The 27566-nt window shown below is 54.3% G+C and overlaps 1 protein-coding gene across 1 annotated transcript in view; it reads left to right on the top strand.

The window, feature by feature from the left end:
- Positions 1-27566, top strand: part of CAMTA1 (calmodulin binding transcription activator 1) — a 776715-nt gene that overhangs the window by 487994 nt on the left and 261155 nt on the right. The window contains exon 5 of the mRNA XM_046661785.1: positions 26540-26611. Coding sequence (XP_046517741.1) covers positions 26540-26611 — 72 coding nt within the window. The remainder of the gene's footprint in view (positions 1-26539; positions 26612-27566) is intronic.

Below are 27566 nucleotides of genomic sequence, written 5' to 3'. Positions count from 1 at the left end.
CAAAATTAGCCTTTCTCTGTATAGCAGCGATCACAAACAGCATGAAACACGCTTCTTTTTTTACCTGTAGGTGGTAGATGTTTGTTTTCCTTCAAGAGAGCAGCAGATGAAGGTGCTGGTCCCTGGGTCCCTGCACCTGGAAGCTGGGCAGCCCCTGCCCTCTCGGAGCCCATGAGCCAGGCGAGAGGTGGGGAGGCCCAGCCCACCTGACACTGGCTTCCTCTGGTCCCCTCTCCTGGGGCTTGGGGGCAGGTGACATCACCTCTCTGTACCTCGGTTTCCTCAGCCGTAAATGGCAGTGGTTATAGTTATTTCATGAAGCTATTTTGAGTATAAAGTGGATAATAAATGTAGCGTTCGCATGTAGTAGATCTCAGGAAACGTTCGGGAAGTGGTAGCTTCATCTCCCTTTTTTGCCCTCCCAGCGGCTTTGAAAAGTGATCCGTCTCAGGTTTACTGGTCCTGTTGGTGCCAGGTTTTAAATGCGGGTTTTTCACTCACTCCCCTTTGGACAGATGTAAGAAACCTCTCCAGTGGCCCCCAGAGCCCCCACGGTGCCTGTCCTCTGTGAGCTCCTGTAGTCTCTCTCTCTGCCGCCAAGATTGTTGTTGGGTTTTCCATTTCTGTTGTTTGTAATTCAAAACAAGAGATTCTTTCTGCATTCCCAAAATAAAAACATGGAGTAACAGTGAATATGTTTGTTCAGACCATTCCCCACCCCAGCACCCTGATCTGCTCCCCGAGGGCACGTGCCCTTGACTCCTTATTGAAAAACTGCCAGTGAATACCCATATCTTGTCGACTTATTGTAAAAGCCGCCAGTGTTATGTTCAGTGCCTGCTGTGTACCCTGCCCTGTGCTGGGCCATCCTGGGGGGTAAAGAGCAATGTCAGGGCCCCCTTAGCCCTCACAGAGCCCTCTCTCTGATGGAGGAGATAGGAGATGACATGTGAAACGATGGAGGCCAAGGCACAGGCCATACTGCAGTGCCCGCTGTGGGGGCAGGCTGCGGGCCGGGAGCCGTAGGAGCTTGGAAAAAGGAAGGATGTAGCTCAAGTCAGCTTCCTGGAGGATGCCATCCTGAGCTAAACTTCAAAAGATGGCAAAACTGGGATTGGCTGAGACAAAGGGACAGCTTTGCAGGCAAAGTCAGCACCTTGAACCAGGGCCTCAAGGTGGGACTGAGCTTGGCTAAGGGGCGTCAGTAGGAAACAGCTCCGTGCTCTTGCTTGTCTTGTTCACGAATTGGACATTAAGTCCCCGAGGTGCTCAGTGTGGCTGGCAGGACCCCTTGGACTCAGGCACGGCAGCCTGGTCCTGCCTGCTTCTCCCTGCTCCCAGACCACAGTGGGCTCTGCCTGCACTGCCCATCTGCTCCCATCATCCCGCCAAAGGGTGGACCCAGCCTCTGAGCAGAATCACAGCCCAGGGAAGGCCTTGATTCCAGAAGTTTCAGAGGGCCACTCTATGCCTGAGTCAGCATCCGTCCTTTCTCAAGAGCCCCTACCTCTGGTTCCTGGAGACCCCCAGGAGTTCCCCAGCGCTGCCCCATCCCTTGTGTCTCCATGGAGAAGTGCTGACGGTTTGGTTTCTACTCTCCCATTTCTTTCTGGAATTCACCTACATCAAAGCGAGATCCCTTACGCTCAGCGCTCAACAAGGCTGTGGTGATTAAGCACTTAAATTGATTAATCAAATTTCCTGTGATGAGAACTACTGTCATTCATTAATCTGAGCGGGATTATAAATAAGGATGGCAGATACAGGAGACAAACGTGTTGACAGATCGATGCGACGGCCTGAATCACAAGCAGGCGGCTGCTTCCCGAGGGCTGTAGCTGCAGGCAGCCTGGGACAGAGCTCCCCTAAAGACGGAATGAGGCTGAGAGTAAAGAATCCCCACTTTAATAAAGAAGTATGCACAGATGAGCCAGCAGCCGGGGAGGGAGTGTGCAGGTCTGCATACCAATGGCCGGGCTGTGTTCACGGAGGTGGTGACAGCAGCTACAAGAGGGATGCAGACACCAAGGAGACTTGGCTTCAGAAGTCCACACCAGTTGAGAATACAGGTTTTGGAGTCAGACCAGCCCTGGGTTCCAATGCTGCCTCCACAGTTCACTCGCCTCCTGACTCGGCTAAGACTCTCCAGCCAGCATTCCCCCCGTGGTGAGCTGTGGATGGTACCTCCCTCCTTAGGCGGTCATTAAGATTAGACGACATAATGTCTGCGAGGCACTTTTTATTCATCCTACAAATATTTATTGGGCACCTACTGTATGCCAGTACCACACTGGGATTTAGAGATTTGCAAGGAATAAGACGAGCATGGTCCCCGCCCCTCTTAGAGCTGATTCCGTGGCAGACAGACGTTAAACACGCCCCTGCTTTATGGCTCAGTTCCGGCGGTGGTGAGGGCCATGGGGAAGTGCAGGGTCTGGAGAGCACGTGGCAGTGAGGAGCCTGACCTCCTGGGGGCAGGGACACCTTCTTGAGGAAGGAGCGTTTAGGCTGCACTCTTAGGAAGGCCTAGGGCTGACTTGGTGTGAAGAGGTGGTGGGTGGGGTGGGGTCGGGGAGGCCACTGTTCCAGAGGGAGAGAAGAGCATGGACGAGGCCCTGACATGGGAAGGAGCAAGGCATGGAGGGGAGCCATCCAGAGGCCAGGTGGCTGGACGCACAGCAAGCCAGGCAGATGGCAGCCCCCGGAGAGGCTGGGCTGGGCAGCAGCCCACTTACTTGGGGCTTGTGCCCATGTTGAGGATTTGGGTTTTACGAATCAGCACTCCTGAAGTGGGAGCTTGGATTACAAGTGGCTTGGGGAGGGGAGGGATCGCCTCACTGAGACACAGGAGGGGCGTCCTGCCAGCCTGCCCACTGCCCCAGCCCTCCCAGGCATCACAGTCTCTGTTGCCCTTCTGGACAGACATGTAATGTCCTTTCAGCCCCTGGTCTTCACACACGTCTTCCCATCTGCGGTTCCTGCCCCCGTGACGCTCTGCCTGACTTCTGGCCTCCTTGATGCCAACAGAACTTCAGCTCCCAGCTCACGTACACAGGTCAAAGCCCTGATGAGAGCCCGCAGAGCACTGTGGCCTCTTGTTATAGCCTGGTCACAGACGTGACTCACCCCTTAGATGCACGTGATGGTCTGCCTGACGCCTGCTTCCCCACTCACGTGAGGTGTAGGCCCCAGGATGCAGGGACCAGGTCTGCCCTGGTCCCCATCGCATCCTCAGACCTGGCAGAGGGCCTGGACAGGGTAAGCCTCAGCATATACTTGTTGAGTTCACAGATCTGAGTTGAGGTGGCCTCAGAAGCATGGCAGAGATGGTGGTAGCCGTGCCAGAGAGAGCAGGCAGGGTAGAGAGCCCTCATTTCCGGGCGTCCAGATCACGTTTTCTGGGTATTGGGACCTGGACCACCTCAGCACAGGAACATTTATGGAGCTCTTTCTTGGTATATGCGCCTCCTAAGGCACTGGGATTCCGCTCCTGCCTTCCAGTGGCCTCGGGTGGGACGGAGATGCAATGCACTGAGGGGGAGGAGAGCCTGGAGCAGGGCTGGGAGACTTTGTGAATGGGCCAACGGCAGCGCTGGGTTTTATAGATGTGGGAGTCAGGGAAGAGGGGAGAACAGGGGTTGTGGGAGGGGGGGTGGGCACACGCAAGCCGGCCCTGCCCTTGGGTCGCTGCGCCCTTCTCCCTCTATTTTTACCTCCTGACATCCTGGTCTCAAGGCAGCCTCTGCAGGGGCCCTGGCTATGCAGACCAGAAGGAGGAGGGCCAGCCTCTCCCCTACACCTCTGCCTGGACACAAGGACCAGAAATGTCACTCTTGGTCTGGCTGGGCTCACATGAGTGAGTGAGCCATTCGAGCCTGCCTCCTTCAGGCCTCTTGCAGGAAAAACAAACAAACAAACCAAAAAAACCTTTAAGAGTTTGAGTGGTGGGGGTGGGAGCCAGGAGAAGCTGATTCCCTGGTTGGAAGGAAACCCACTGGTGCTCAGTGAGATTAAAACTATCACTCCTTGCTGAGTTGGCCTCTTCCACTGTTTTGATAAATAATTAAAGACCCCTTATTAAAAGAGTTACCATCCTAAAATTGTCAGCTCTTCATCTGTCATGTTTTTCCTCTGGAGTGTGGCTTTGGAGCCATGCCCAAGCACCCACGTCAAGGATAATCTTTGCCCTGGGACCCGAGATCATCACAAGCAGCTTTTGAGGACCCACTGTGTGCCCAGCACCATGGGGTGCAGATGTCTGGCAGCTCAGCCTGGCCTCTTCTGCCACAGTGGCTTCTGCAACATGACAGCCCCACGCCAGCCTGAGCATGTCCCGGGGAACATGAAGGGGAGGAGGCAGGTCAGGCTGCAGTCATTGTCCACTTTACCCAGCACAGGGTTCTGTGTCTCACTTCTCTCCTCCCTGGCCACCGGGCTGGGCAGGTGCAGATAAGCTAGGGAGGGAGCTCCACCTAGGGAGGGAGGAGACAGGGAAGCAGATCCTGGAGGGTCTTGACCCTACTGTGATGGCCAGTGAGAGAGGATGTGGAAGGGCTCAGGAAGGACCACCTAGCTCTTCCTGGGAGAGTCAGAGCTGGGTCAGAGGAGAAGTATTTGCACAGCACCCAAGGGATGAACACAAATACACTGAGCCTAGAAACAGGCCTTTCCCCAACCCTTCAAAACCAAAGCAGAGCAGAGGCAAAGACACAGATGTCTGAAAGTATGTGGCACATTCAGGATTCATTCAACAAACAGCTGAGCACCTACTCTATACCAGAGATCACACCAGGCCCTGAGAAGACAGAATGAGTGTGATGCGTACCTACCCCCAGCGAAATTTGCAGTCTAGCAGGGGAGACAGATTAGAAACAGCCCATGGTGCTAAATAAAATGTGCCCTAAGAAAAACATGTTCCATCAACCTCTGTGGCACAAAGGAAGGAGTGATTACTTCTATGCATCGGGTGGGAAGTCAGGGCGGAGGTCTTCAGGAGGAGGTAACGTCTAAGCAGCTTTTGAAGGACTCGCCTGAATTCACGCAGAATGCAGGGTAGCTTGGTCTGACCTGAACAGATGGCGCATGGAGGGAAGAGAAATGAATGAGACAAAGAAAGGGATGAGGAGTAAAGGGGAGAGGCATGGGTCTCCCAACTGGAAGATCCAGAGTGCTGGGAAAGAGGGAGCTGGAACCTTCTGGAATGATCCAAGCAAGGAAGGATGCTGCTCTGAGAAGAGATTGTGAACGGTTCCACAGAAACAAGATAGTGGCAGAGTTGGTGAAGAAGAGGAAGCCCGTGGGAGCTGTGGTTTGAGCTGAAGGGATGGTCAGCAGAGGGCTTCCCAATGCCCACAGGGGAGCCATGAGGCTGGGCCGGGGTAGCCTGCAGGGTGTGAGTGCCCAGCCACAGCAAAATTACCGAGGTGTCCCTGCACCACGGGGAGGCTCAGCCTGGAGTGAGGGGGCTGTTCCAAGACCCTCACAGGGTTGAAGGATCTAGTTGACCCCTGGCCTGAAAGGCACAAGGCGGCCTGATGCCAGAGGAGCCAGAGCAAGGTGGGGCGCTCAAGACAGGGCAAGGACTTGGCCTTCGGCAGAGGCTCAACCTTCGGTCACATCTACCCTCGTGTTAGAAGAGTCTGGTGCTCGGTTTGAATTTTTCAAGTCTTCTAAGAAGGTCTGAGGTCAGCTCCTAAGTGAAAATCTCAATTTGCTGCTGCTACGAATGGGCAGGGGTAGAGGAACCGAGGCTAGGCGGTATCACTTGATGTCAGCCCCGCTGGGGTGGGGCCTGGGCCTTGATTTGAGCAAACATTCAGGAGTCAAGATGGTATCACGAATGGAGTTCCTGGCATCTAGGGGTCCAAGACCTGGGTTCCCATCTGGGTGTGGCCCCGGTGCCTGGGCCTCCCTAGGATGAGGTTGTGGCCACTCAAAGCCTTACTTCCCTCATCAGGAAAATGAAGGAGCCAGGCTAGGCGTAGACAATCCCAATAGTTACTTTCAGCTCCAAACGTTTTCCAACTCCGTGCATCTCCCACCCACCCGCTCACCTTGCTGTCGGCAAGAGTTAAGTTTTAATGAGAAAAGAATTTCTCTCCGGAATATTGAGTATAATTAAAACTCTGCCATGAAAAAAAAAAGCCCAACAAACACTGAGAGTACTAGAGGAAGTGAGAATGTTAGAACACAACCCCCATTTTCCTCTCCCTGTGACATGGATTATTAAGTCAGGTTTGAAAAAGTTCCTATTAAATATTTAAATATTGTATTAAATATTCATCATCTCAAAAATTGCTTCCTAACGGATCCTTAGGTAAATATAACAATATTTGATGACAAAGGCTTCACGGCCTGACGGAGGCTCAGGGTGGCTGCGAATCTGTCTGGGGCTCAGTTCCCACGGGCACAGGGAATCCCGCTCACAGGAGGGGACTGGGAGGGCAGGACAGAGGCGCCAGCCTCACCGTTGAGAGGCCTGGGGAACGGCAGCTTTGTTGAGGGGGTGAATGAGCCTCAGAGAGAGGAAGTGATATAGGAGTTCACACGGCTCGTGGTGCCGCTGGGTGCCGAGCCCGTTGGTGGGGCTCTCCTCCAGGGGCGCCTCTGCAGCTGTGCAGAGGGCTCTCCACGGGAGGGGACGCCCGCCTTCCAGCTTTTGGAATAGGCACCTCTGCGGGAGGTCTTGTGAAAGCGGCCATCAGACCAGCAGCTGGGCTGGAAACCTTTAAGATCCCTCTGGGGGCTGCATGGGGGGCATTACTTCAGGGTTTTCCCAAACTGTGCACGTGGTCCCGCCATTCCTTGTGAAGGCATCTGGTCTACCAAAGTGGACTGTAAACAGCTATCTGTGGCAGCACCTGCGGCGGGTCCCCCAGCCATTGTTCCACCTCCCGCGTACAGTGCTAAGGGGCTCAGCAGCAGGGCTTCCCAGCCTCAGCAATGTTGACATTTGGACCGGATCATTCTTGGGGAGGGGGGGCGGCCTGTGCACGTAGGATGTGGAGCAGCACCCCTGGCCTCCACCCTCTAGATGCCAGCAGCACCCACCCCCACAATCATGCCTACCTAAAATGCCCCAGACGTGGCCCAGTGTCTCCTAGGGGGCAAAAGTGGACCTGGTTAAGAACTCTGCTCTGCAAGAAAGGTTCTTAGTGAACGCTTGCTGTGCGTGGCTGGCTGGGTGCAGGCCGGAGTGAGAGGAAGGGGTGGAGGGGAAACCAAGCCAGTTGTGGTGTGGGGCCAGTCTTGGGCCTGAAGGGCTCTGAACGGGTGTGGGTGAGGGAGAGAAAGGTTGGGGGGGGGGGGGCATTGAGCCTTGGACGTGAGCAGCCACAGGGCCGGCTCACTGTTCCATGTGGCACCTTCCCTGAAGACCTCAGGGCCCGTGGCCTCCACTCCTCTCACTGCCCCATTCTGGACTTCCCGCACCTGGGCCCCAACCTCGCTGCCACAGAGCCCCTACTGCACACCAACAATGCCAACCTACCCCTCGAGGCCCACACTGAGCCTCCCTCTGCACCCAGGCTCTCCAGCCTCCCCAAAGTCCTCCCCAACCCTGCCTCCTCTGGCCTCCCCTCAGCGCCCTTCCCAGACTCATGGGGCAGTGGAACGGGCACCAGGCTAAGGGGTAGAGACCTGGACTCTCTTCACCTGCCCCCAGCACTCACTAGGTACGTGGGGCAGGTCCTTCCCCTCCCTGGGTCTCAGTCCTCAGGTAAATAGCAAGGACTCAGCCTGGCCTAGTGGATTGCCAAGGACCCGCCCCACCTCTGAGTTCTTGCACCCTCCTGAGTGGTTTGGGGGTCTGTGAAGCCTCCCCAACCTGAATAGCACTCGGAGGCAAAGACTCCATCACCTCCTGCCTCCTGGGGACAAGGCTGGCACTGATGTTGGGACCCCACTGCTGAGTTAGAGGCTGACGTCTGCCTCCCAGGCTAGCGTTCACAATACGGGAGGAGGTAGAAGGAGTTCTTCCCATTTCTCAGTGCGGGCTCTCGGGCCTGGAGCAGCTGAGCTGTTCACCCAAGGCATAGGTACAATGAGTCCAGGTTCCCAGCCAGGGCCGTCTGGCCCCAGAGCCCATGCCCTCAGTAAATACCCGACCAATTGCCTGTGGCACTGAGTACCCCCAACAGGTGAGCAGACCCCCACCTCTGCCTCTTTTCCTTCCCCCCTCGCACCAGCCCTGGGTGTTGGCAGAGCAGAGAATCTGGGTGCCCACGCCCAGGCCTCGCCCACCTTCCTTCTCTCCTTCCCTGGGAAAATTCTGCAGTGAGGAGGAGGCCACAAGGATTAACAGGCTCCCCTCACTGGCAGCAGGCATGGGTACGGGGTGGGGGGAGGTGGGGGGCTCTTCTGTGCAGAATTCTGACAAATGGCAAGTGCTGCCATCTCCAGCTCCCTGGGCCAACAGACAGGAATGTGTGAAATCCGATGCTTCAGTAGCTCTGGAATGTTCTTGAGCCTCCGTGTCCTGGAGGAAGGACCATGTGCCAGGAGAGCACCTGACCTCCTGGGTGGGTGGGCACTGGGCCGAGGGCGCTGCAGAGGTGCTGTGCTCTGCATCCAGATGGGGGCAGGGCCCCTTGGCAGGCACTCCACCGCACTCTTGTTCCTCAGCAGCTCTCCAGAATATTTTGCACACACAGAGGGAAAATGGTTCCAAGGTGGAGAAGCAAAATGTTTCTCAAAACAAACAATAATCTGTTGTGAATATCGATCCTGATGTGGCCTGTGTGGGCACCATGGGTGGGAGGTGGCAGCAGGGAGGGACCAGAGGCTCAGGGCAGCTGCTGGCAGCCACTGCTGAGCAGGAAAGATGGCTGGTTTGAAAGTTTTTAAGGAAATCAGCAGAGAGGCTTACCCTGGGTATGTGGGGTGTGCTCCAGACGAGTCGAATGGGATGCAGGCCCAGACCCCTCATCAGGGTGGGGCTGGGTTTTCTTAACCTGAAACTCCACCCAACATGGTGTGTGGGGCTGCCCACTGGCATTTTGTCGAGATGAGGCCCCTCACTCTCATCAGGGAGGTCAGAAGCAGCAAAGTACCTCCAGCATAGGCAGGTGGGCCCCCATGGGCTGAGCAAGGATACGGCCAGAACGCTCTGAGGACAGGCGTGGTCACCACCCAGATCTGTCATCCGGAACACATCCCTTCATTGCCGTGGCCTCCGTTTCTTCCAGAAGACAGGCCTAGGTAAACACTGGGCTCCTCTCTCAAAGCATCTCCCAGGTGAGAAGGCCTTTGACACCATCCTGTGTGATAGGAGGAGGTAGTTTGGGAGGAAGATGGAGGAGTCAGTCTTGCTTTGAGTTCGGGCCCTGCCACCCTGTTACCCTTAAGGCCCAGTGTCCTGCTTGGGGAGATGGGGCCAAGGGTGAAGTCCTACCATCCAGCCCACAGGGGATGCAGCCCACTTGGGGCCATGGGCACTAGCTTCAAGGCCACTATCCAGCAAGCCCTGGGTCTGAATCCTTGTTGAACATGGACAAGTCTGGGCCTCTGTAAGGCTTGGTGCCATCCTCTGCCAAGTGGGAGTGCTAATTCCCTCCTTGAAGGGTCGTTGAGGACAAAGAGGAAGGATGTATGCCAAGCTGCCAGCATGCAGTAGGCAACTTTGGCCAGAGGCACACACAAACGCCCAGGGAGATGACCTAGGTAGCCAGGCTTAACGCAGAACACAGGAGTGTGGCATCACACAAGAAATTTCCGTTATCAACAGCAGTGAAAGGGAAAGCAGGACCCCAAGGCCTCAACCTGCCTCTGGTGTGGAGGAGCGAGGAGCGGAGGGAAGGAGCCACTGCAGCTCGCTGGCCTTGTGAGCAGCACAGATGCAGAACTGGAGACAGGTGGGACCGAATTACCCACAGGTGCCTGGGGCCGTGCGCCCCACCGCTCCACCACGCTGCCTGCAAGATTCAATGCCGCCCCGCACAGGTTAGCAGCATATTGGATTCCAACGAGTCATATTTTAACGCTGCCGAATAGTTGCAGGCGACAGAAAACCTGTTTCTTTCCCATTTTATACATCCAGGAAATTTGTACCACATGCAGCCTGCATGTCATTACACACTTTAAAATATTGCAGTCTCTCTTTCCAGAACCTACAGATCCATCACAAGGCAGATAAAATGCAAGGCCGCGGGGGAGTGTCCCTCCGAGTGCCCCAGAGAGAGCAGCTAAATGCTGGGTGCCTGCATGTCGCTATTAAGAATGCAGCCCACAGCCCCCACCCCTGGGAGGCTCGTCTCCTGGAGGCTGCAGGACAATTTGTTATTATTTCCCCAGGGAGGCTGGTGAAGGCGCTCACTCAGGAGAAGCAGGTGTAATTACAGAGGCCCAGGCAGGTCACTGCTTTAATGGATGTAGGATCCGCTGCTAAACTTAAGCACACATTGCTGAGCCTGAGACCGCCCCCCTCACTGTGCTTAGGCTCCTGGTCCAGGGAGACCACGCCTCCCGCCTTGCCCCATTAACTTGTGGAGCCAGCCCCGTCGTCCCTCCCTCCCTGCTCCAGTTAAGAGCCATTTGCGTTCTGTTCTCATCTGCAGATTGCACTTCTCAGAATCCATAGGGGTGGGTTTTGGAAAGCAAATTTCCAGAGCTCCAGATCTCGGCATGCCAAGCAGCTGCGGCTGCCCAGATGGCCGAGAGCAGCTCAGCCCTTGGGCTCCGCCCTGCACGGGACCTCCTTCCCCACTGGCACAGCTGGCTTCCCTCACCACCGTGGCACTGCCCAAGGGGGCTCTCAACTCTGCCCTGGGGATGCGGAGACAAGTAAGCTCAGTCCCTGCGGGAAACTCAGGCTCTGTCTCTATTGAGCGACCTTTCCTCCTTCAGTCCTCAGCCCAACCAGCTTTGCCAGAACATTCAGCGCCGGGATTAGGGAGATATAGAGGAACATGAGTCCAAACCTCTTTGAGAAGCTTTTCAATGGGGAGGGAGGTCTTTCCTTCCTTCCTTCTCTCTCTGCAGGCTCTCTGCGAGGCCTGAGGTAGCTGTTGAGTGTGGGCAGACCTCTGCCCACAAGGGTCCAGCAGGGCCCAGGCATCACCAGCCCATGCAGATGGCCCACCGGCACTTTTCCCTTGGCGATCCTGGTTTCCTCCGAGTTGGTCCCAACAACATGCCATTCCAAGTACGTCCTCTGTGCCAGGGCTTGTGCAGACCCAGCAGGGTGAGCTGAGGCGAAATGGAAGGTCAAGCCCATGGCCATGAGGAGTGGACAGTCCCACTGAGAAGTGAGATCCTCAGAAACTGAATAGAGGGGACACCAAGAGGCAGGACAGCTGCCACTTCAGGGCTGACATTTGGACACCAGGCGCGCTAGGCAGGAAACCAGGTGAGGAGGTGGGCCAGCCCCCGCCCCAAGATGTGAGCCCCAGAGGGCAGGGCTGGCTTCCTCGGGTTCCTGTAGAACCCCCAGCACCTTGAAAGGGCCCAGCAGTAAGAGGTACTCGTGTCCACTGAACAGGTGAGCTCACAGGTGGGCCTGTCTCTCCTGTGTCCTCGCAAGTTCCTGAAGCTGAGGCAGCTTCGCACAGGACGGTGCAGCAGCAACCCTGTCCCTTGTCTATGCCTGGTCACACTTTTGTTTTCTTAATTGAGGAGAAGATCACATCACCTAAAATTAACCATTTTAAAGTGAACCATTCAGAGGTGTCTCATACAGTCACAAGGTTGTGGAACCATCACCTTGATCCAGAACATTTTCTTCACTCCCGAAGGAAACCCTAGACCATTAAGCAGTCGCTCCCCATTCTACTCTCCCTCAGCCCCTGGTAAATCTGCTTTCTGTCTCTATGGATTTGCCTGCTCTGGATATTTCATATAAAAGGAATCATACAGTGTATGACCTTTTGGGTCTGGCTTCTTTCACTCAGCATAACGTTTTCAAGGTTCATCCAAGTTGTAGCATCTGTCAGTGCTTCGTTCCTTTCGGTGGCTGCACAGAATTCCATTGTACGGCTCTGCCGCATTTTCTTTATCCAACCATCCGCTGACGGCCACGTGGGCTGTTTCCATCTTTTGTGAAGAGCGCTGCTGTGAACACGAGTGTCTGTATGCTTGTCTGGGCCCCAGTTTTTAATTCTTTGGGAGTTGCTAGGTCATCTGGTAATTCTGTGTTTAACTTTTTGAGGGACAGGCCACAGTTTCTCTACAAGGTTCAAAAGAGACTTTTGAATAGCTTTCCAATGGACTGGCACTGCCAGGCTCCGAGGAGAGAGGGTGCACACCATTCAAGGGACTGAAGTGGGGTGTGGGCGCTGTGTTGTTGAGAAACAAGGAGAGAGGAAGTGGGAGCCAGACCACAAGGAGTGCGGAGCTTGCACTCTATCCCAGGGCAGGGGAATGACGCCGTGGACGGGATTCATGGTGGACAAGGGGGTGGGATCAGACTGTTGCTGTCCGAACACTGTCCTCACTGTGGAGTGGGGAAGGGTTCCTCAGCGGTCGGGGAAGCCCGGGGAGGTAAAGAGGGCTGGGCGGGGTCTCGGCAGTGCAGGTGGAGTGAAGGGACTGATGGGAGGGGAGCTCCCAGGCTTAGGGGTGGGGCGATGTGTGTGTGTGTGTGGGGGGGGGGGGTTGGGGGGGGGGGCGGTGGGGGGGGCGCGGGGGGGGGGGGGGGGCGTGGGGGGGGTGGGGGGGGGGGGGGGGTTTCAGTGGGGTGCCATTTCAGAGGTGTGTCCTCCGGGGCCTGGCTAGTCCTGCACTGCCTCCCTCCACCGCTCACGTGGGACAGGTGGCACCCTGGGGGCTCAGATGTACGGGCAGTGCTCTGGCCAGCAGACCAGTCCTGTTGGTCTTCTCTCCTCTCTCCAGAGTAGAAGGCAACCTTCTGACTTTCAGGCAGAAGAGAGGGGCTCGGCTGTGGTGGGTGGAAAACCTCCAGAGGTTGCAAGTGGAAAGGAGAGAGGTGGGGCAGGGGGCTCCCTCTCACCTGGGGTCTTTGCTCCCACAGGCTCCCACCTCACCCCACAACCTGGCCCACTACAGCCAGGCCAGGGCCAGGAAATGTGTCCACGGTGGTCCACTGGGCTGGGGTCTGTTCCATAAAGGTTGGTCTGGTTGGTCCTGAGGAAGCTGGGAATGTCAAGGGGGAAACCTGAACAGAATCCAGGAGGATCTGACTTTCTTTCCCAAAGGAGGGTCCCTGCGCTCATTCAGCGGGGGCAGGATTTCTGAGCTCACTGTCGGGAATTTCTGAGGTTTTCTTCTCTTTCATTTGCATTTTGGCAGGGCTCTAGGAATCTCCGTCAGCTGCTGCTTATTTTAAAACAAGCCTGGGCTACTTGAGAGAGCTGGAGAGAAAGGACAGGGCAGTCACACACACACACACACACACACACACGCACACACACACACACACACACGCACACACACACACACACGCACACGCGCGCACGCGCCATGCACACAGCCTGAGCAGGGCGTCTCCGCCAGGCGCCTCTCCAGAGCTGTTTGGGGCAGTTGAGGGGATATTGTTGTAACTGCAGGGATGGGGTGGGTGAGATAGTGTCTCTGTGGAATATCATCCTCAGATTCCAACAGGAGGTGTACTGGGGAAACTGAGGAAGCCTGTATTTATTGAAGACCTCCTATGTGCCAATTGCTGAAAACATATTGATATTTAATCTTCATTTAATCCAACAAACCTACAAGATTGGGGTGATAATCCATCCACCTTCTGCTAGCAAGGATGTTGCCATTCAGAGACTGAGTCCCACGCCCCCAGAGTCATTAGTGCTTTAAGATATACAGGAGCCTTTCAAACCCAGGCCTGCCTCCAACACCTGTGCCCTGCCCCCAGGCACTGGGGTCCTCCACTCGAGAAGGAGGATCAGGAAGGACCTGGAGGAGCTCTGTCACCCACTCAGTTCTCCTCCAGAGGTGCCCAGGCCGGGGGAGCAGTGCTGAGCAGAAGGCTCCAGCCAGGCTTGGCCTGAGGGCACGGGGCTCCTTGGGGACCATCCCTCTTCCCACTGCTCTTCCCAGGAGAGCCCGCGTTCCTCATAGCCCTTCATTCAACAGGCTATTATTTATTCTTTGTGCTAAATCACAGACACCTCTTTGTGGAGCAGTTGCTCTATAAGCCTCACTCCTATTATCATCATCATTATATTAGTGCTATTTCCATTCTGCAGATGAGGAAATCGAGGCTCAGGGAGACTGAGGGACTTAGCCAAGATTCATACCGCTACCAAATGCCACCAGGGCTGGGAGAGGACTGGAAGAACTCAGGCCCTTGGAGGCACTGACGGCAGGCCTGCCTCAGAGAGGACATCCACAGATGTCAGCACATTTGATTTTAGGGGAAGGGGCGTGGCTGAGCAGGCCCTGAAATCAACCAGACTTGCTGCCCCCGATTCCTTTTGTGTGTGTTTTTGACACTGGCCCCCAGATCGATCGCCTGATGCGAGAGGCACTCTCTTCACAGGCGGGCTTTGTCCCACTGCCCTCTCTCTTTTGTAGGGATGTTTTTGTGAACTTGAGAAAAAATCGGGAAAAGGCCAATTCCCTCTGTCCAGCCCATTAATTCTGCATGCTCAGGCCCGAATTAACCTTGGCAAGGCTTTGAGAGGAGAGAGTAATTCTAACCTTAAAAATCTGCTGATTAAAGCTGGTTTCAGGAATTCGATTCCGCTTAATGTCTTGGCAGGGAGCCCAGCCTCGCATTAACATAGCCACAGACTCGGGTCCTGGCATTTCCCTCCACCTTCTTAATAAACAAAACCCCTTCGCCTGTTTCAAGCAAGAATTCCTTTCCTGAACTCCCTTGCTGCACGTGGCCGCATGTGTTGAAGAGTGCCGTGGGTACCTGGATGGTGTCACCGGTGCCTGGATGGGGTGGCGCTGGGAGCTGGGTTCCAGCAGGCTCTGGAGCGAAGCAATAATTACAGCCAAAAATGCTGGGCACTCCAGCCCCGCACATGCTGATCAGGACAGGCAACAGAGAGTGGCTGGTTTCTGGGCAGCACTTGCTCTCTTTGGTCCCTGCTCCTTCTGGGAACAAGGGACCAAGGTACAGAAGAGGAGTTGGGACAAGGGCTGGCTACCTGGAATGTACACTGAGAACTCCTAGCACGGAAGGACCAAGCCCCGGACCTCCCATAGAGGCTCCTTGTGCAAAGACCTGTTAAGATGTGCCAGCCTGAACGGGCCGTTTGGCAAGGTGAATACCAGACCACGAGTTGCTTGTTGGAGTCCATTTTCCTCCTCCAAGTCCTCAGTAAAGGCAGGCCTGGGTAAACAGTCGGCGGCTGAATAGCTGTGAGTGGAGGTCCGGAGGGAGGGGGAGGGAAGGAGGGAGGAAGGCCATGATCAGTATAAACCACTTTCAAGATCAGATCCAGCCACTTGGCAGGGCTCCAAGAAACACGTCTCAGCAATACACTTTGATGAGAGAAAGGAAATTTCACTTTATTTATTTATTATTTATGCCCAGTACTTTTAGGAAGTATCTGAGATATAAACAGCCCAGACATACTGAAATAGGCTGAAAGAACAAGAATGTCAGGGTGGCGAGAGAACAGATTCAGAACGTGTGTGTGTGTGTGTGTGTGTGTGTGTGTGTGGCAGGACAAGCAGTGCTGAGCTGAGCCGCCCGGCGCACCCAGCAAGGAGAGAGTGTGGGATGGACGCTCTCCCTCATAGGGGCCCATGGGGGACCAGGTGTCAGGAGAGACTTCTGAGACACAGAAATGACCCAGGCAGCCTGGTTCCCCAAGGCACTTTGGCGAGTGCTGGGGAGGGGAGATGCAGAGGGGCCCATGTGCGTGTGGCTGAGGATCCCAGCAGGGTGGGAAAACAGGCAGGTAAGGGAGCCCAGGTGCCTGGCCTGGACCCCCAGCCGAGGCTCTTCCCCTTGGTCCCGGAGCCAGAGCCCGAGCCGGAGGGACTGGAACAGCCAGTGGGAGAGAGCACAGAGAGTTAAACTCATTGCCTCTCTTTCCTGCCCTGGTCTTCTCTGGCTTGAGATTCATGACTCGGATCAACTCCCTCCCTAAATCTAAATTTACCTTATTATCAATTTTTAGCTATTATTCCATTTTATGCCCACTAATTTATTAATCCTGGAACCCCCCAAAAACAATAAAGCTGAAGCTCCAGGGATTTTATTTATATCTTTAAAGATGATTTTTATGCCTTTTTATCTAAAAATTCATTTAATTTTTATTGCCCTCCTCACTCATGTCGTGGTTAGGCTGCAGCCAGCTTTATTTAGATGTGCTTCTCCTGCACACGCTCAGCCTCTCCCTCGGGAAGGTGGCCCAGGTGAGCGGAGGCCGGCAGGGGGCAGGGAGGTGGGGCAGGCTGGCCGGGACCCAGGTGCTCTGCAGTGATCCTGAAGAAAGACTGTCACTTCCCTGGTCCCTGGAAAAGGCCAGCTGTGAGGGGGCTTCTCAGAGCTCGTGCTGTTCCCCAACTCTTCCCTCTGCTCCTTGTTTCCTCTTCAGGTCCCTTTCCATCGACGGAAAGGACGCTGTGCTATAAAGACAGTCTAGAACTTTCTGTGGAGATGTGGGGGGAGCGTCCAGCGTGAGAACTGAGAGTCCCTCTCTCCATGATCCACTCCTCACCCCGACCCGGGGGGCCATGAAGCTTGGGCATGGGGGCAAAGTGCCTCCTCCTTCCTTCCCCCAGCCTGACCCCGCCTGTCCTCCCCTAGCAGAGCCCCTACCTAGAGGGTCTCCTTGGCCCTATGCCCACCCAAGGCGCCACCCCTACTCCTGTGTGCCCCCTCCTCTGAGCTCCTGCCCATGCAGGGGCCAGGGACTCTCCCGTCTCCAGGGACTGGACCTGCAGGCACTTTCTGCAGGGCCATGGGGTGGGGTGCACATGTGACCCAGGCCTGCCAGGCAATGCCCCGTTCTCCTGGCTCTTTGCCTTACACACTGCCCGTCTGGGGGGGCAGAAAGTTGTAAGCCTCACTAAGTTTGCTGCCCTCCTATTGATTTCTCTTGCCCTTCAATTCCTATGGCTCTGAGGACCTGACTTCCATAGCCTGCTGGACCACCTGGTCCCTAGTGTCCCTGGGGTGCACCAGACCTTCTGCCCTATGAGTCGGGTGAATTCCTGGAGTTCAGATTCCAGCTCTGACAGGTCCCTGTGGCCTTGGGCAAGGTAGAGACATCTCTGAACCCCAGCTCCCACATCTGCAGAGAGGGCTTCATACCACCCCTCTTCCAGGATGGCAGAGAGGCCCCTGGCCCAGTCTCCCTTCCCCTTCCCTCTGGATCTTCTACAGCACCAAGCACAGAGGACACTAGATTACTTGGCTAAAAGACCAATTTGATGTCACAGAAGAGTAGGCCACCAGGATGCCAGACCCAGGAGCAGTCAATCTCCCAGGGAGGGGGATTTCCCCAAGGCCCTGGGGAAAGAATTTTGGGGAGTCTGCCCACCCCTGCCTGAAGGAGCCTCCCAGGAAAGTGCAGTGCTCGGGGCTGTTTCCAGGGAGGGTCTGGTCCTGTGGGGGCAGCCTGAGCCAGACCAGGGCTGGCATCTGCCTCTATGACCCACAGGCATCAGGTGGGGGGCCCCAACCAGCCCCCTGTAGTCTGGCCACAGTCCCGCAGTGCAGCAGGGCCTCGGCTGCTCAGGGAGATGCTGTTGCAGATTGTCCTAGGAGAGAGGCGGCTGGAGGCTGGTCAACGATGATCTAATATTCCAGATCTCTCCTGTCACCCAACCCCAGAGGCTGAATCAGACTGCAATCCATTTAGTGCAAACTAATTTTAAAGCAATTCACTATTTAACAAGTTCTGAGGCCTAGTGCTTTTGCAGGCAGCATGTGAATTGAATCATTTGGTCTAATCTTAGATTAATACAAACCAAATCCTTCACTGAAGACAGTCCTGGGAGCGGCCCAGGGCTTCATCCCTTTGTCTTTGATGAAGGCAGGCTCTGCAGAAGGCCTGACCTCAGCCGTTGGTGTGGACGCCTGCGTGAGGCTGCTAGGGGATGGCCTGCTGGGAGGAAAGCAGCCGGGGCCTTGGGTCAGACGAGGGTGGGTTTGAGTCCTCCTCTGCCTCTTTCCAGCCAAGTAGTCTTGGACAGACTGCTAGCCTACTTGGCCTTGGCCTTGCCCTGGGGTGCCTCTGTGCAGGACGAATGTAGAGCTAGAGATGTGAGGCAAGAGAAACTCCACATCGTCCTCCCATTGCCCCTACCTGAGATCTTGCCAATGCCTCCTGGGGTCTATTTTGGCTTTCGGGTGCCTGGGGAGCAGCAGGGCTGCTTGGACATCCTTCTGTACCTTGCAGAAGCTGCCACTGGTTTGGGGAGATCTGGAAGGTGCTGGACAGTTTCCACTTCCACCTGCTCTTTGAAAAGCACTTGCTTCTCCTGGGATGTCAAAGCTTTGGCAGCAAAGGAACCAAGTTTAGCCCCGTCCTGGGAGCCCTGTAGCTCTGCCCACTCAGGTGCCTTCCTGCCCCACTGAGAGTCCCAGGGCCAGGTTCATGGCCCACGTAGGTGAGAGTCCCTCCCTGATGTTGTCATCTCAAGTCTAGAAGAGAGACTTTCTTGCCCCTTGGGTCACACTGGAATGAGAGCTCTTGCTACCTGCTACCTAAAGACAGCCCAAGTGTAATGGGAAACAAGAAAGCACAAAGAAGACATACAGCCATGAGAGACAGGGACCCAGAGGCAGAGGGGGAGGGAGAAGAGGAAGGGGAGAGCTGATGGGGTGAGATCTGACATTCTAGTCCTGGGCCTACACTTCTTCCTTGAATTCTCAGAGCTTCCCATAGTGCTTCCAGGACATCTGCTTCAACCTGCAGAGTCTGGACCAGTGCAGAAGGGCAGAGCCATAAAAGTCACAGGGCCTTTGCTTCAAATGCAAGGCCATCTGCCAACCGCTGATCACACATCCCATGAGGTTTCAGCAGAACAATCTGTGGATTCACGGACTCGCCCACACAACTTGGTCCCTCACAGAGAATTTGGAGGGGAAAGCTAGAAATGGGCTGACACCCTTGACCATGCCCATCCCTCTGCTTAAGATACTTTTCTTGTCCACCTAGCCTGGTCTTTTCCACCTGTTGTCCACCTGGCCAACTCCTACTCACTCTTTTGGACTCATCACAAATGTCACATCCTCTTAGGTGACTTTGCTGACCTTCAGCTTCCCTACTTGGGCTCCATCGCACCCCCTCTTGGAGCACTTTGCAAAAGCATCAGGGCTGTTTTGATCTGGTTTTCTTGGTGTGCTTGTCTCCGTCTCCCACCGGGGAGACTGGGGGAACGTGGAAGACAGGGGTTCAGAACAGGCACAGAGCAGACAACAGTGAATACTTGTTTACATGAAAATCGAGCTCAACACTCTCCTCTCACATGGAACCAAGGCCCAGCCCAGCCCAGGATGCCCTTTTTTGGAGGGTGTGGCTGTCACTCCATCTGCCCAGGCACTGCCTCTCACCTGCCCCTGTCTGGATTATTCTGAATAAATGGCCCCTGCCCTTCATTGCTTCAGAGCAGGATTAAATCGTTATCTTCTGGGTGGATTTTCCTTGCCCTTCTATTATCTCTTTATGTTCCATCACTTTATACCATGACACATTTTTACAACTATTCATCTTTGTCGTGTGTGCATCAGATTCAAGTGTGTGAGATAAACCAGGCACCTAAAAATCTATTTTCACTCTGATTGCCTCTTTGTGCAGACCATCACCTCCCCAGTGGGAGAGAGGTGAGGCCAGCGGAGGCCCTGGGGCCAGGCCACTGGGGGAGCATGAGGGCCACAGCCATAAGCCTAACCCAGACGTCAGGATTATAGATGGAGATTTGCTATAAACTTCCTGGTCTGAGGACACAGCAGGTGTTACCCCTGTGTCAGAGGCGGCTTCAGTGAGGAGGCAAGGGAGCTGGGGAGCAAGCTTTCTGTCACGAGCACAGGGGCCCAGGGAGACGCTGACTGAGTCAAGCTGGCCCAGGTAGAATGACAGGTACTGACCTTCCAACATTCCAACACCCTAAAGGGAAACCACCCCTAAGAGTCCCAGACTCCACAAGTTGTCTTCCGCTAAACCCTGGCTTTCCCAAATTTCAGTACCTGGGGTCTTGGGCTCCAAGAGTCTCAGTCAAATGTCTCTGAACTAGATCCTCAATCTCATTCTTCAGAGTCACAGTGTCCAATAGAACTTTCCGTGGTGACAGAATGTTCCATGCCATCTAACATGGTAGCCACTAACTACATGTGACTGTTGAGCGCTTGAAATGAGGCTAGTGAACTGAGAAACTGGAGTTTCAATTTTGTTTCATTCTACTTAATTTGAATTTAAATTTGAACAGCCACACGTGGCTAGTGGCTGCCATGTTGGAGATGGCAGTTCTACAGAGGCCACTCAAGCAATGCTGGTGTGTATGGTCTAGCAAACCACCGAGCAAGACGCTGGGCTCACACTTTCCCAGAGAGGGCAGTCAACAGCAAGCCTTGGCTTTGGGGGCATCCTGTGGGAGTGGCCCCAGAAAACAGAATGAAAAGGTCCTCCCCAGACAAGAAGTTTCATAGGCAGTCAAGGCCACAGGGCTGTTCTGCTCCTCCAAGGGACAGTGCCACAGCACCTATGCATCCCCAGTTCTGCACTAGCTGCTTCCAGCTTCCCCTACCTCATCTCACTGAATTCTGCCTAGTTAATGGAATGAAGGCCCTCAATGGTGGAGGAAGGTGTGTTTTCATTGAATACCAGAAGCCCTCAGTCCAAGCACCATGCCCGAGTGCCCACTAACCCCGCACAAGGCATTTAGAGCGATGCACATCATACCCAGGTCCAGAGAACAAGCATCCACAACAAGTCCAATTTGAAAGACAGCCAAGTCATCTGGAAGGTGCCCATCCGGTGGGGGAGATGGGTTTGTGCCGTACTCTCATGTGTGTTTGTTGAAGGTGCAGTCTGTTATTTCCATACGCCTGCTCTGTGCTGCTCCTTCCTCACCCTACTTAGATACTGGCAGCATGTGGAAATCAAGCAAAGTTTATGGCCTACCTGCTACATGGAAATCACCTCAGGGACATTTACAAAGGACTGTACAATTCACATTCTTCCCAATCGGTTGGGTCAGGGGTTGGCAAACTATGGCCCACAGGTCAGACCTGGCCCACCACCTATTTCTGTGTTTCTGTGGGCTAAGAATGCTTTTCACATTTAATGGTTGAGGGAAAAAATCAAAAGAAAAATAATATTATGACACGTGAAAATAATGCAAATTCAAATTATAATATCCACAAATAAAATTTTGGGGCACACAGGCACATTCATTACCTTTCCTCTAAGGCTGCTTGCCCTATCAAGGCAGAACTAAGCAGTTACAATGGAGACCATCTGACTCACAAGGCTGAAAATATTTCCTCTCTGGCCCTTTGCAGAAAGTCTGCCAGCTCCAGGGATGGGTGAGGCAAGACATCGGACGTGAAAAGTTAAATGACAGTGACCATGTATATAAAACCCGAGGCAGAATCCACACCCCCTGGCTGTCCCATGACCCCGATGGGTCATTTCAAGGGATCCTTCCACTGGCCAGGTCAGGAGAGGCTTCCCAGAGGAGAGAGGACCTGAGGTGGACTTGGGCTGGGAGTGGTTTGCACAGGACGGGCAGGAGGAGGAAAAGTGTGGGAGTGGGAAGCACCAGGTCTTCCCAGAGGACAATGAGTCACCCATTTTCTAGAGCAGAAACCGAGTGGAAGGGATGACAGGAGGCAGGAAGGCTGAGCTTGTGCCTGAGGGAGACAGAGAAAGAGAGAATCCGCTGGTCACGTGAAACCATTGAGAGCCGCACAGAGAGGGAAAGCACCCAATGTCCTAACCAATGAAGCCTTGCTCACCACCCGAGGTGCTTTTCTTTGGCCGCTGGAGCCCTGGTGTTGAGCCCTGATGAACCCTCTGGCCCACGGGACCCCCTGGCAGCTGAGTCTGTTGGGGAGAAATCCGTTTGAGGAGATTTGCAGCCAATGCCCCCTTCAGAAACATCCCTTTGATTGTGGGAAGGGTTTATTTTTAACTGAAGGGAGCTCTTGTTTACTATTGGTTTCTCCTGTAATTTTATCTTTCCTTTCAATTTAAGAAAGAAAAAAAAAAGCCCCTTAGTGTCATAAAAGCAATTTTGAGTATTTAAGAAAAAATTCTTCCTTCCTCAGCTGTCACGTTAAAGGGAAGCTGTCAGGCCTTAATTCCCCAAATATAACTAATTTGCAGGTTTCTTTCATCTGCAGGGTGAAGTTCTCCTGAGTTTCCTATAAATAGCTAGTTGGTTCCTCTTTTCTTTCTCTGTGTACACACACAAGCAAGGGACTCTTGTCATGCTTTCCTGCATCCCCCCAACCCCGACACGCGCTCACGCAGCACATGCTCACACAGGCACACACAAGCTGTATGCACCAGCCCTGGGATGTGACTCTCCCTCCAACCACATCACGGCTCCCAAATGGAAAGCTCAACCCCAGGAGCCCCAGGGGAGCCCCAAGCCTGATCAAAAAGCACCAGGAGTTTGTCCAACTCAGATCGCTGCAGACAAACTTGATTGCTTTTTTGATTAGTGGATAAAGGGAATGGATTTGATACACTGCCGCTGCCTCGTGAAATAGTGTGCAATTAATCCCCCATTGGCTTGGTGATGACGTTGTCAGCCTGGCTGGAAACCTGCAGAAAAGCTGCGAAGTGAGGACGAGGATGACAAAGGGAACCAGCCAGAGAGCCTGGGATCAGGGCCACAGGGGCGGTTTGGGGTTGTGTGGTGAATGAAAGAGGAGAGGGCGCCGGCGGGGGCACACCGTGAGGCTGGCCTGTCACACGCTGTGAGTGTGGGCAAGTTCTCACCTCACCTGCTCTGTCCACCTGGAGGGCTCGGCTCTGCACTGCAACCAGCCTAAGTGGATGCCGACTCCGGCCTCTCCATTGGCTTCCAGCTCCATCTCTATGCTGATGGCGCCCCGATCCCCAGATGGCTTCTTTCCACCCAGACCTAGCAGCAGATCTCAGCAACTCACTGCATTCTGTGCTTCCACTTGGATGTCTTACAAGCTCCTCAAAGTCCACCAAGTAGAAGTCTGAAATCAGCCTCTTCCCCACCAGCCTGCTGCACCCCCAGGGTTTCCTGTCCCAGTGAAGGGGACCACTGTGTACCCACCTGTCTGTGCAGCCAGAAAGCTGAGTGTCATCCTTACACCTGGCAAATATGGCTGCTTCTCTGTGCCCTCTGCTCCTGTCATCACTCAGTCCCGGCGTGCCTCCTGGACTCACGGGACTGGCCCCAGGGCCCCCAGCCGTCCTCAGCTTTGTTCCCTGGCCACACTGCTGCCACCGTGAGCTTCCAAGATGCAATCTGATCATGATGTTCCTTTGCTCCTTGCCATCCCTGGGTAAAGCCAAACTCCTTGCTGTGCCCCCCATGGCCTTTTGTGATCTGACCCACTCTGTCTCCTCCACCTTGCCCCTCACCATGTCCCTGTGCATTTTACACTCCAATCAATCCTAATGTCCTTACAGTTCCTCAAGCCCAGCCCGCTCTGTCTCACTGCGCCCCTCCCACCAGCTCCAGTGACGATGACTGACGTGACTGCACGTGCGCCAGGTTCAGGGACTGTCCAGGCATCCCTTCACAGGCATCGGCCCTCACAGCCACCCAGGAGACAGGAGGAGGACGGTGCCCATTTTACAGCCCAGAGGGACAAAGACCCTCCCAGCTGGTGAGTGGCAGTTCTCCCACCCTGCAGGATCCATCTCTCCAGAAGCCCCTCCTTGCTGACTCCAGCTCACCAAGAGCGGATTAGCGGATTACCAGAAGCCTCTTTCCCCACAAGGACTGTAAATCAGCTACTCAACACCAGGCAGTTTTCCTTGAAACTGAGGCTTAACCCTTTGAGCACTAGATGGAGAGACATTTTTCAGGATGGTTTTCTAGTATGTGTTACCGAGTGCTAAGCCTTCAGAGCACCACAGTGAAAGTTACATATTTACCGTCTTCAGTCCTCTCCTGTGCGAGGCTGCAGAGACCCGTGTCCTGGGGCTTCTACAGTGGGAGGATTGTTGGCCATCTTCATTTAAAAGGTCTTAGGTGGCTCCCTGCCCTCCAGGAGCTCCTGGTCCAGGGAATATGGTGGGCAAGTGAGCCCTGGGGGTGACCCTGTGTGCTGCACGGGGAGGGCTGCAATGCCCTTGGGCTTCTTGAGTCCCTGGGGCTCCCTAGGGAGCTCTCCCTTTCTCCCTGATGCCACTGACATGGCTGCCTCTCGTCGAGGGTCTGCCTCAAGGTGTGCCTGCCTCTCTCTTATCTTCCTAAGATCCTCCTTCTCACCTGCAGAGACCAGAGACGTGGGATCACCAGGGCAGTTAGAGTAACGTCTAAAAATAGAGTAACTAGTTCTGAGTGAGGCCCTGAGGGCTCCTCTGATTAAAATGCATGAGCCTTGATGTAGAAAGGGCGGTTTTTCTTTTAAACATTACTCTGCTTATTGGATGGTTCTGGGCAGGCAAGGTTGCCAGACAGAGGGGTGCTGGGATGGCTCAGGGGGGAGCAGGCCATGCTCTCTTCTTGTGCACTCCCACAGAGGGACAGACAGTAGGTGTTCAGGAAATTCTCCCGGATGCCTTAGTATGTGGTTCAGGGAGGCTGCAGCCCAGCCCAAACCCGTCGGCAGTGAATCGAGGGGGAAATGGTGTTGCAAATCAACCATGTTCTTTTCAAGTTCAAGAAAAAGCAGTGGAAAGAGAAAGAGACAGGTGAAGAGGGGAAGTCTTTGCAAACTCTCAAGGGGAATAACAGTGGGAAGGAGCCAACGTGAAGCCTTTAATTCAAAGGGACGGGAGAGACTTCTCTCAACAATTTGTGTCTCCCTCCATTTGGCTCATTGCCTGAGTAAAAGTAAGGAGGCTGCCCATGAGAACATGCAAATTCCAGCCGATTGTAGGTGGGTTGCTCATTCATTGCAACCAAACACTTACAGAAGTTGTCCCAACGTGAATCTCCTTCAACAGGAAGGAGCGAGTTATCAAAAATAAAAATTAAATTAAGAAACACACAGTGTATTGAAAACCAGAAAAGTCAGGAAAGAATATTGCCTTCTTAATAATAAATACATTTCGTGGGCAAGAATTGCAGGGGAATCGTTTAAATTAATTTCCGCTTTGTTTGTTTGGTTTGTACAGGGCTTAAGTCCCAGCTGACAGCAATCTGTAAAAGTTCTAACATATTGGAAATCTGATTTTCTTGCAGCCAGAATCCCATAGTCCAAAATGATTTCTCTTTCAACTCTGCTAATCAGACAGGCAGGGCTCAAATGGGCTGCTAGTTGAACCAAATTGCACTTTGTCTTTTTGGGGGTGTAAAAAGTATCCAATGAAAGCTTTAAATGCAGAGCTGCTGGCCATTTCTCTCTGCAGAGCTGGGGCTGGGGTGGGGGGACTATGGTGAGATGAAAATGAGCAATGAGAGGGCAGCAGAAGCCCTCGCCCATCCTTTGCCCTCTGAGGCTCTGCTGGTGCTTCCTTCTCTTTCTGCCCCACCCCTTCTGGAGCGTGTGCTTTGGGAAGCCAGGGGAACTCTGAAGGAGATGGAAGGACAGCGTTCCAATTCGGAATTGGAAACTACAAAAGAAAAGGCAAAATCCTCCCCCCACTCAGACTCTCAGAATTCGATTTCGAGAGGGACCTGATTGACTGCTCTTCTCATTAGCCCCCTTTCTCCACCTCTGCCAGCAAGCCAGCCCCACAGTGCCCAGTGCTCTGTGTACACGCAGCGCCCCAGATCCACAACATGCCGACCCTGACTTGTCCCACCCACCGGTCAACTCCACCCGCCTGGATCCAAGTGTCCCTCCTCACAGCCCACCCACACACCGTCCCCGACCTTGAATTCCCACCCCCTTATTCCTTATACCCACTTTATTCTCCAACCTGGCTCTGGCTGTTTTCTAAAATCAAATCTATCTGTAAAAGATGCAGTTTTATACTTAGAACAAATAAATATATGAATAAACAAACTGTAAATAAACCCCAGAAAGTGGAGATGCACACAAAGGGCTCTGGAGGTCAGTCCTAGCAGGTGCTGCCCCTCCCGGCCCCACCAGTCTTGAACCTCCCACCAGCCAGGGCCACCTCTCCTGGCAGGATTCTCCTTGGCCAGGGAAGGTCCGGAGTGTGAGTGTGTTTGAATCAATTCTGTAACCTTCAGTCGATCCCTGTACCCCAAGGGGTCTTGACCTAGGCTCTGTGAATGAACTCCAGGGAACTCCCAGCCCCTAACATTATGGGTGAATGTACTCATATGTGCACTCCCCTGGTGCCTGGCTCTCCTGGGTTCTTACGGACCCCCAGGCCCCCACAAGGGCAAGCACCCCAGCTGTCCTTCGTGTCTGCCCACTGGCTTCTCCCAACTGTGCTTCTTAGATACCGCCCCAGACCTTAGTCTTGGTCCAGGAGCCAGTCTCCCCGGGGCGGTGGCACTGTCTGTGGCCCTTTCTTGCTCCTTCTCTGTTGCGCCGTCTTCCTCCCTCCCTTCCCTCTTTCCAACTGAATTCTCGTTTTTCCTCTCTCCCTAGTGCTTGTACGGCTGCTATGTCCATTCCTCCATCATCCCCACCTTCCACCGGAGGTGCTACTGGCTCCTTCAGGTAGGTGGCTGGGACTGGATTCTTCTTCCGTCTCTGGTGCTGGGGAAGGGTCCGTGGAGGGAGCTGAGTGGGGTGGGGCTCCTGTGTGCGGCGGCTTTGGGCTGAGGTGCCCCGATGAGCTTTCCTAGGGACATTGCTGTGTGGCACTGAGACCAGCTGTGCGGCTGGCCTGATGCAATGTCAGGTGCCAGGAAGGGGAGATGACCTGGTGCGGCGTAGTCCTCGCCTGTCCCATGAGAATAAAGCCCTGTCAGGTGTTTCCAGAGTGCCTCAGTTTCCTTTTGATGAGGACAGAAAGAAGGCTGAGCAACCTGCCCCTGCTGTGAGATGCCTGCTGGCTGACAGCCACACATTCATTTTCTCTTGTGGTTGGGTCACTTGTTGGCATTGTGGAAAGTCTGCTTCCGGAGGCACGCTAGTTACAGTTGAATTGATTGGGACAGTTGTTGGGAGAGGAGCCACTGGCTCGGCGGGAAGGAGCTCTGTAATTGATTTGTGATGGCTGCTGTGGAGGGGGATGGAGAAAGGGGTAGAGGATCCACCCAGTTGCCATTGTTCCAAGGGTGACCTAGCTCCCAGATCTCTGTCCATGTTGTTTGTGCACAGCCTCACTGAGTAAGGCCAGGGTCAGTGCTGAGGCCACCCAGCCTCTTGCCAATTGGTGGTCATTGCTGGTCATCTTGCCTAGCAGAAGGTGTTACTGTGTGAGTGGGAAGGTCTGAGGGATGCATCCAGTCAGGCTGGACCTGGGTCCTTTTCAAAGCTTGTCTGATTTGCAGCTGTTCTCCATAGATCCCATCCCCTGTGGGCTCAGTGCCATCACCCCAACTTCTTCCTGCTGCCTCTACCCAGGCATTGCTGCCTCTGGCCTTTCCCACTGTGGGTCCCACTTTCTGCATCCATAGTTGTTTAAGTTGGCCTGGGCCCCGGTGGTTTGGGGATCTCTCTGACCTGG

Source organism: Equus quagga, chromosome 5 (assembly GCF_021613505.1).
Source record: "Equus quagga isolate Etosha38 chromosome 5, UCLA_HA_Equagga_1.0, whole genome shotgun sequence".
In the NCBI taxonomy this organism is placed as follows: domain Eukaryota; kingdom Metazoa; phylum Chordata; class Mammalia; order Perissodactyla; family Equidae; genus Equus; species Equus quagga.
Note: the sequence above shows the minus strand (reverse complement) of the source record. Positions and strands in the feature narration are given on the sequence as shown.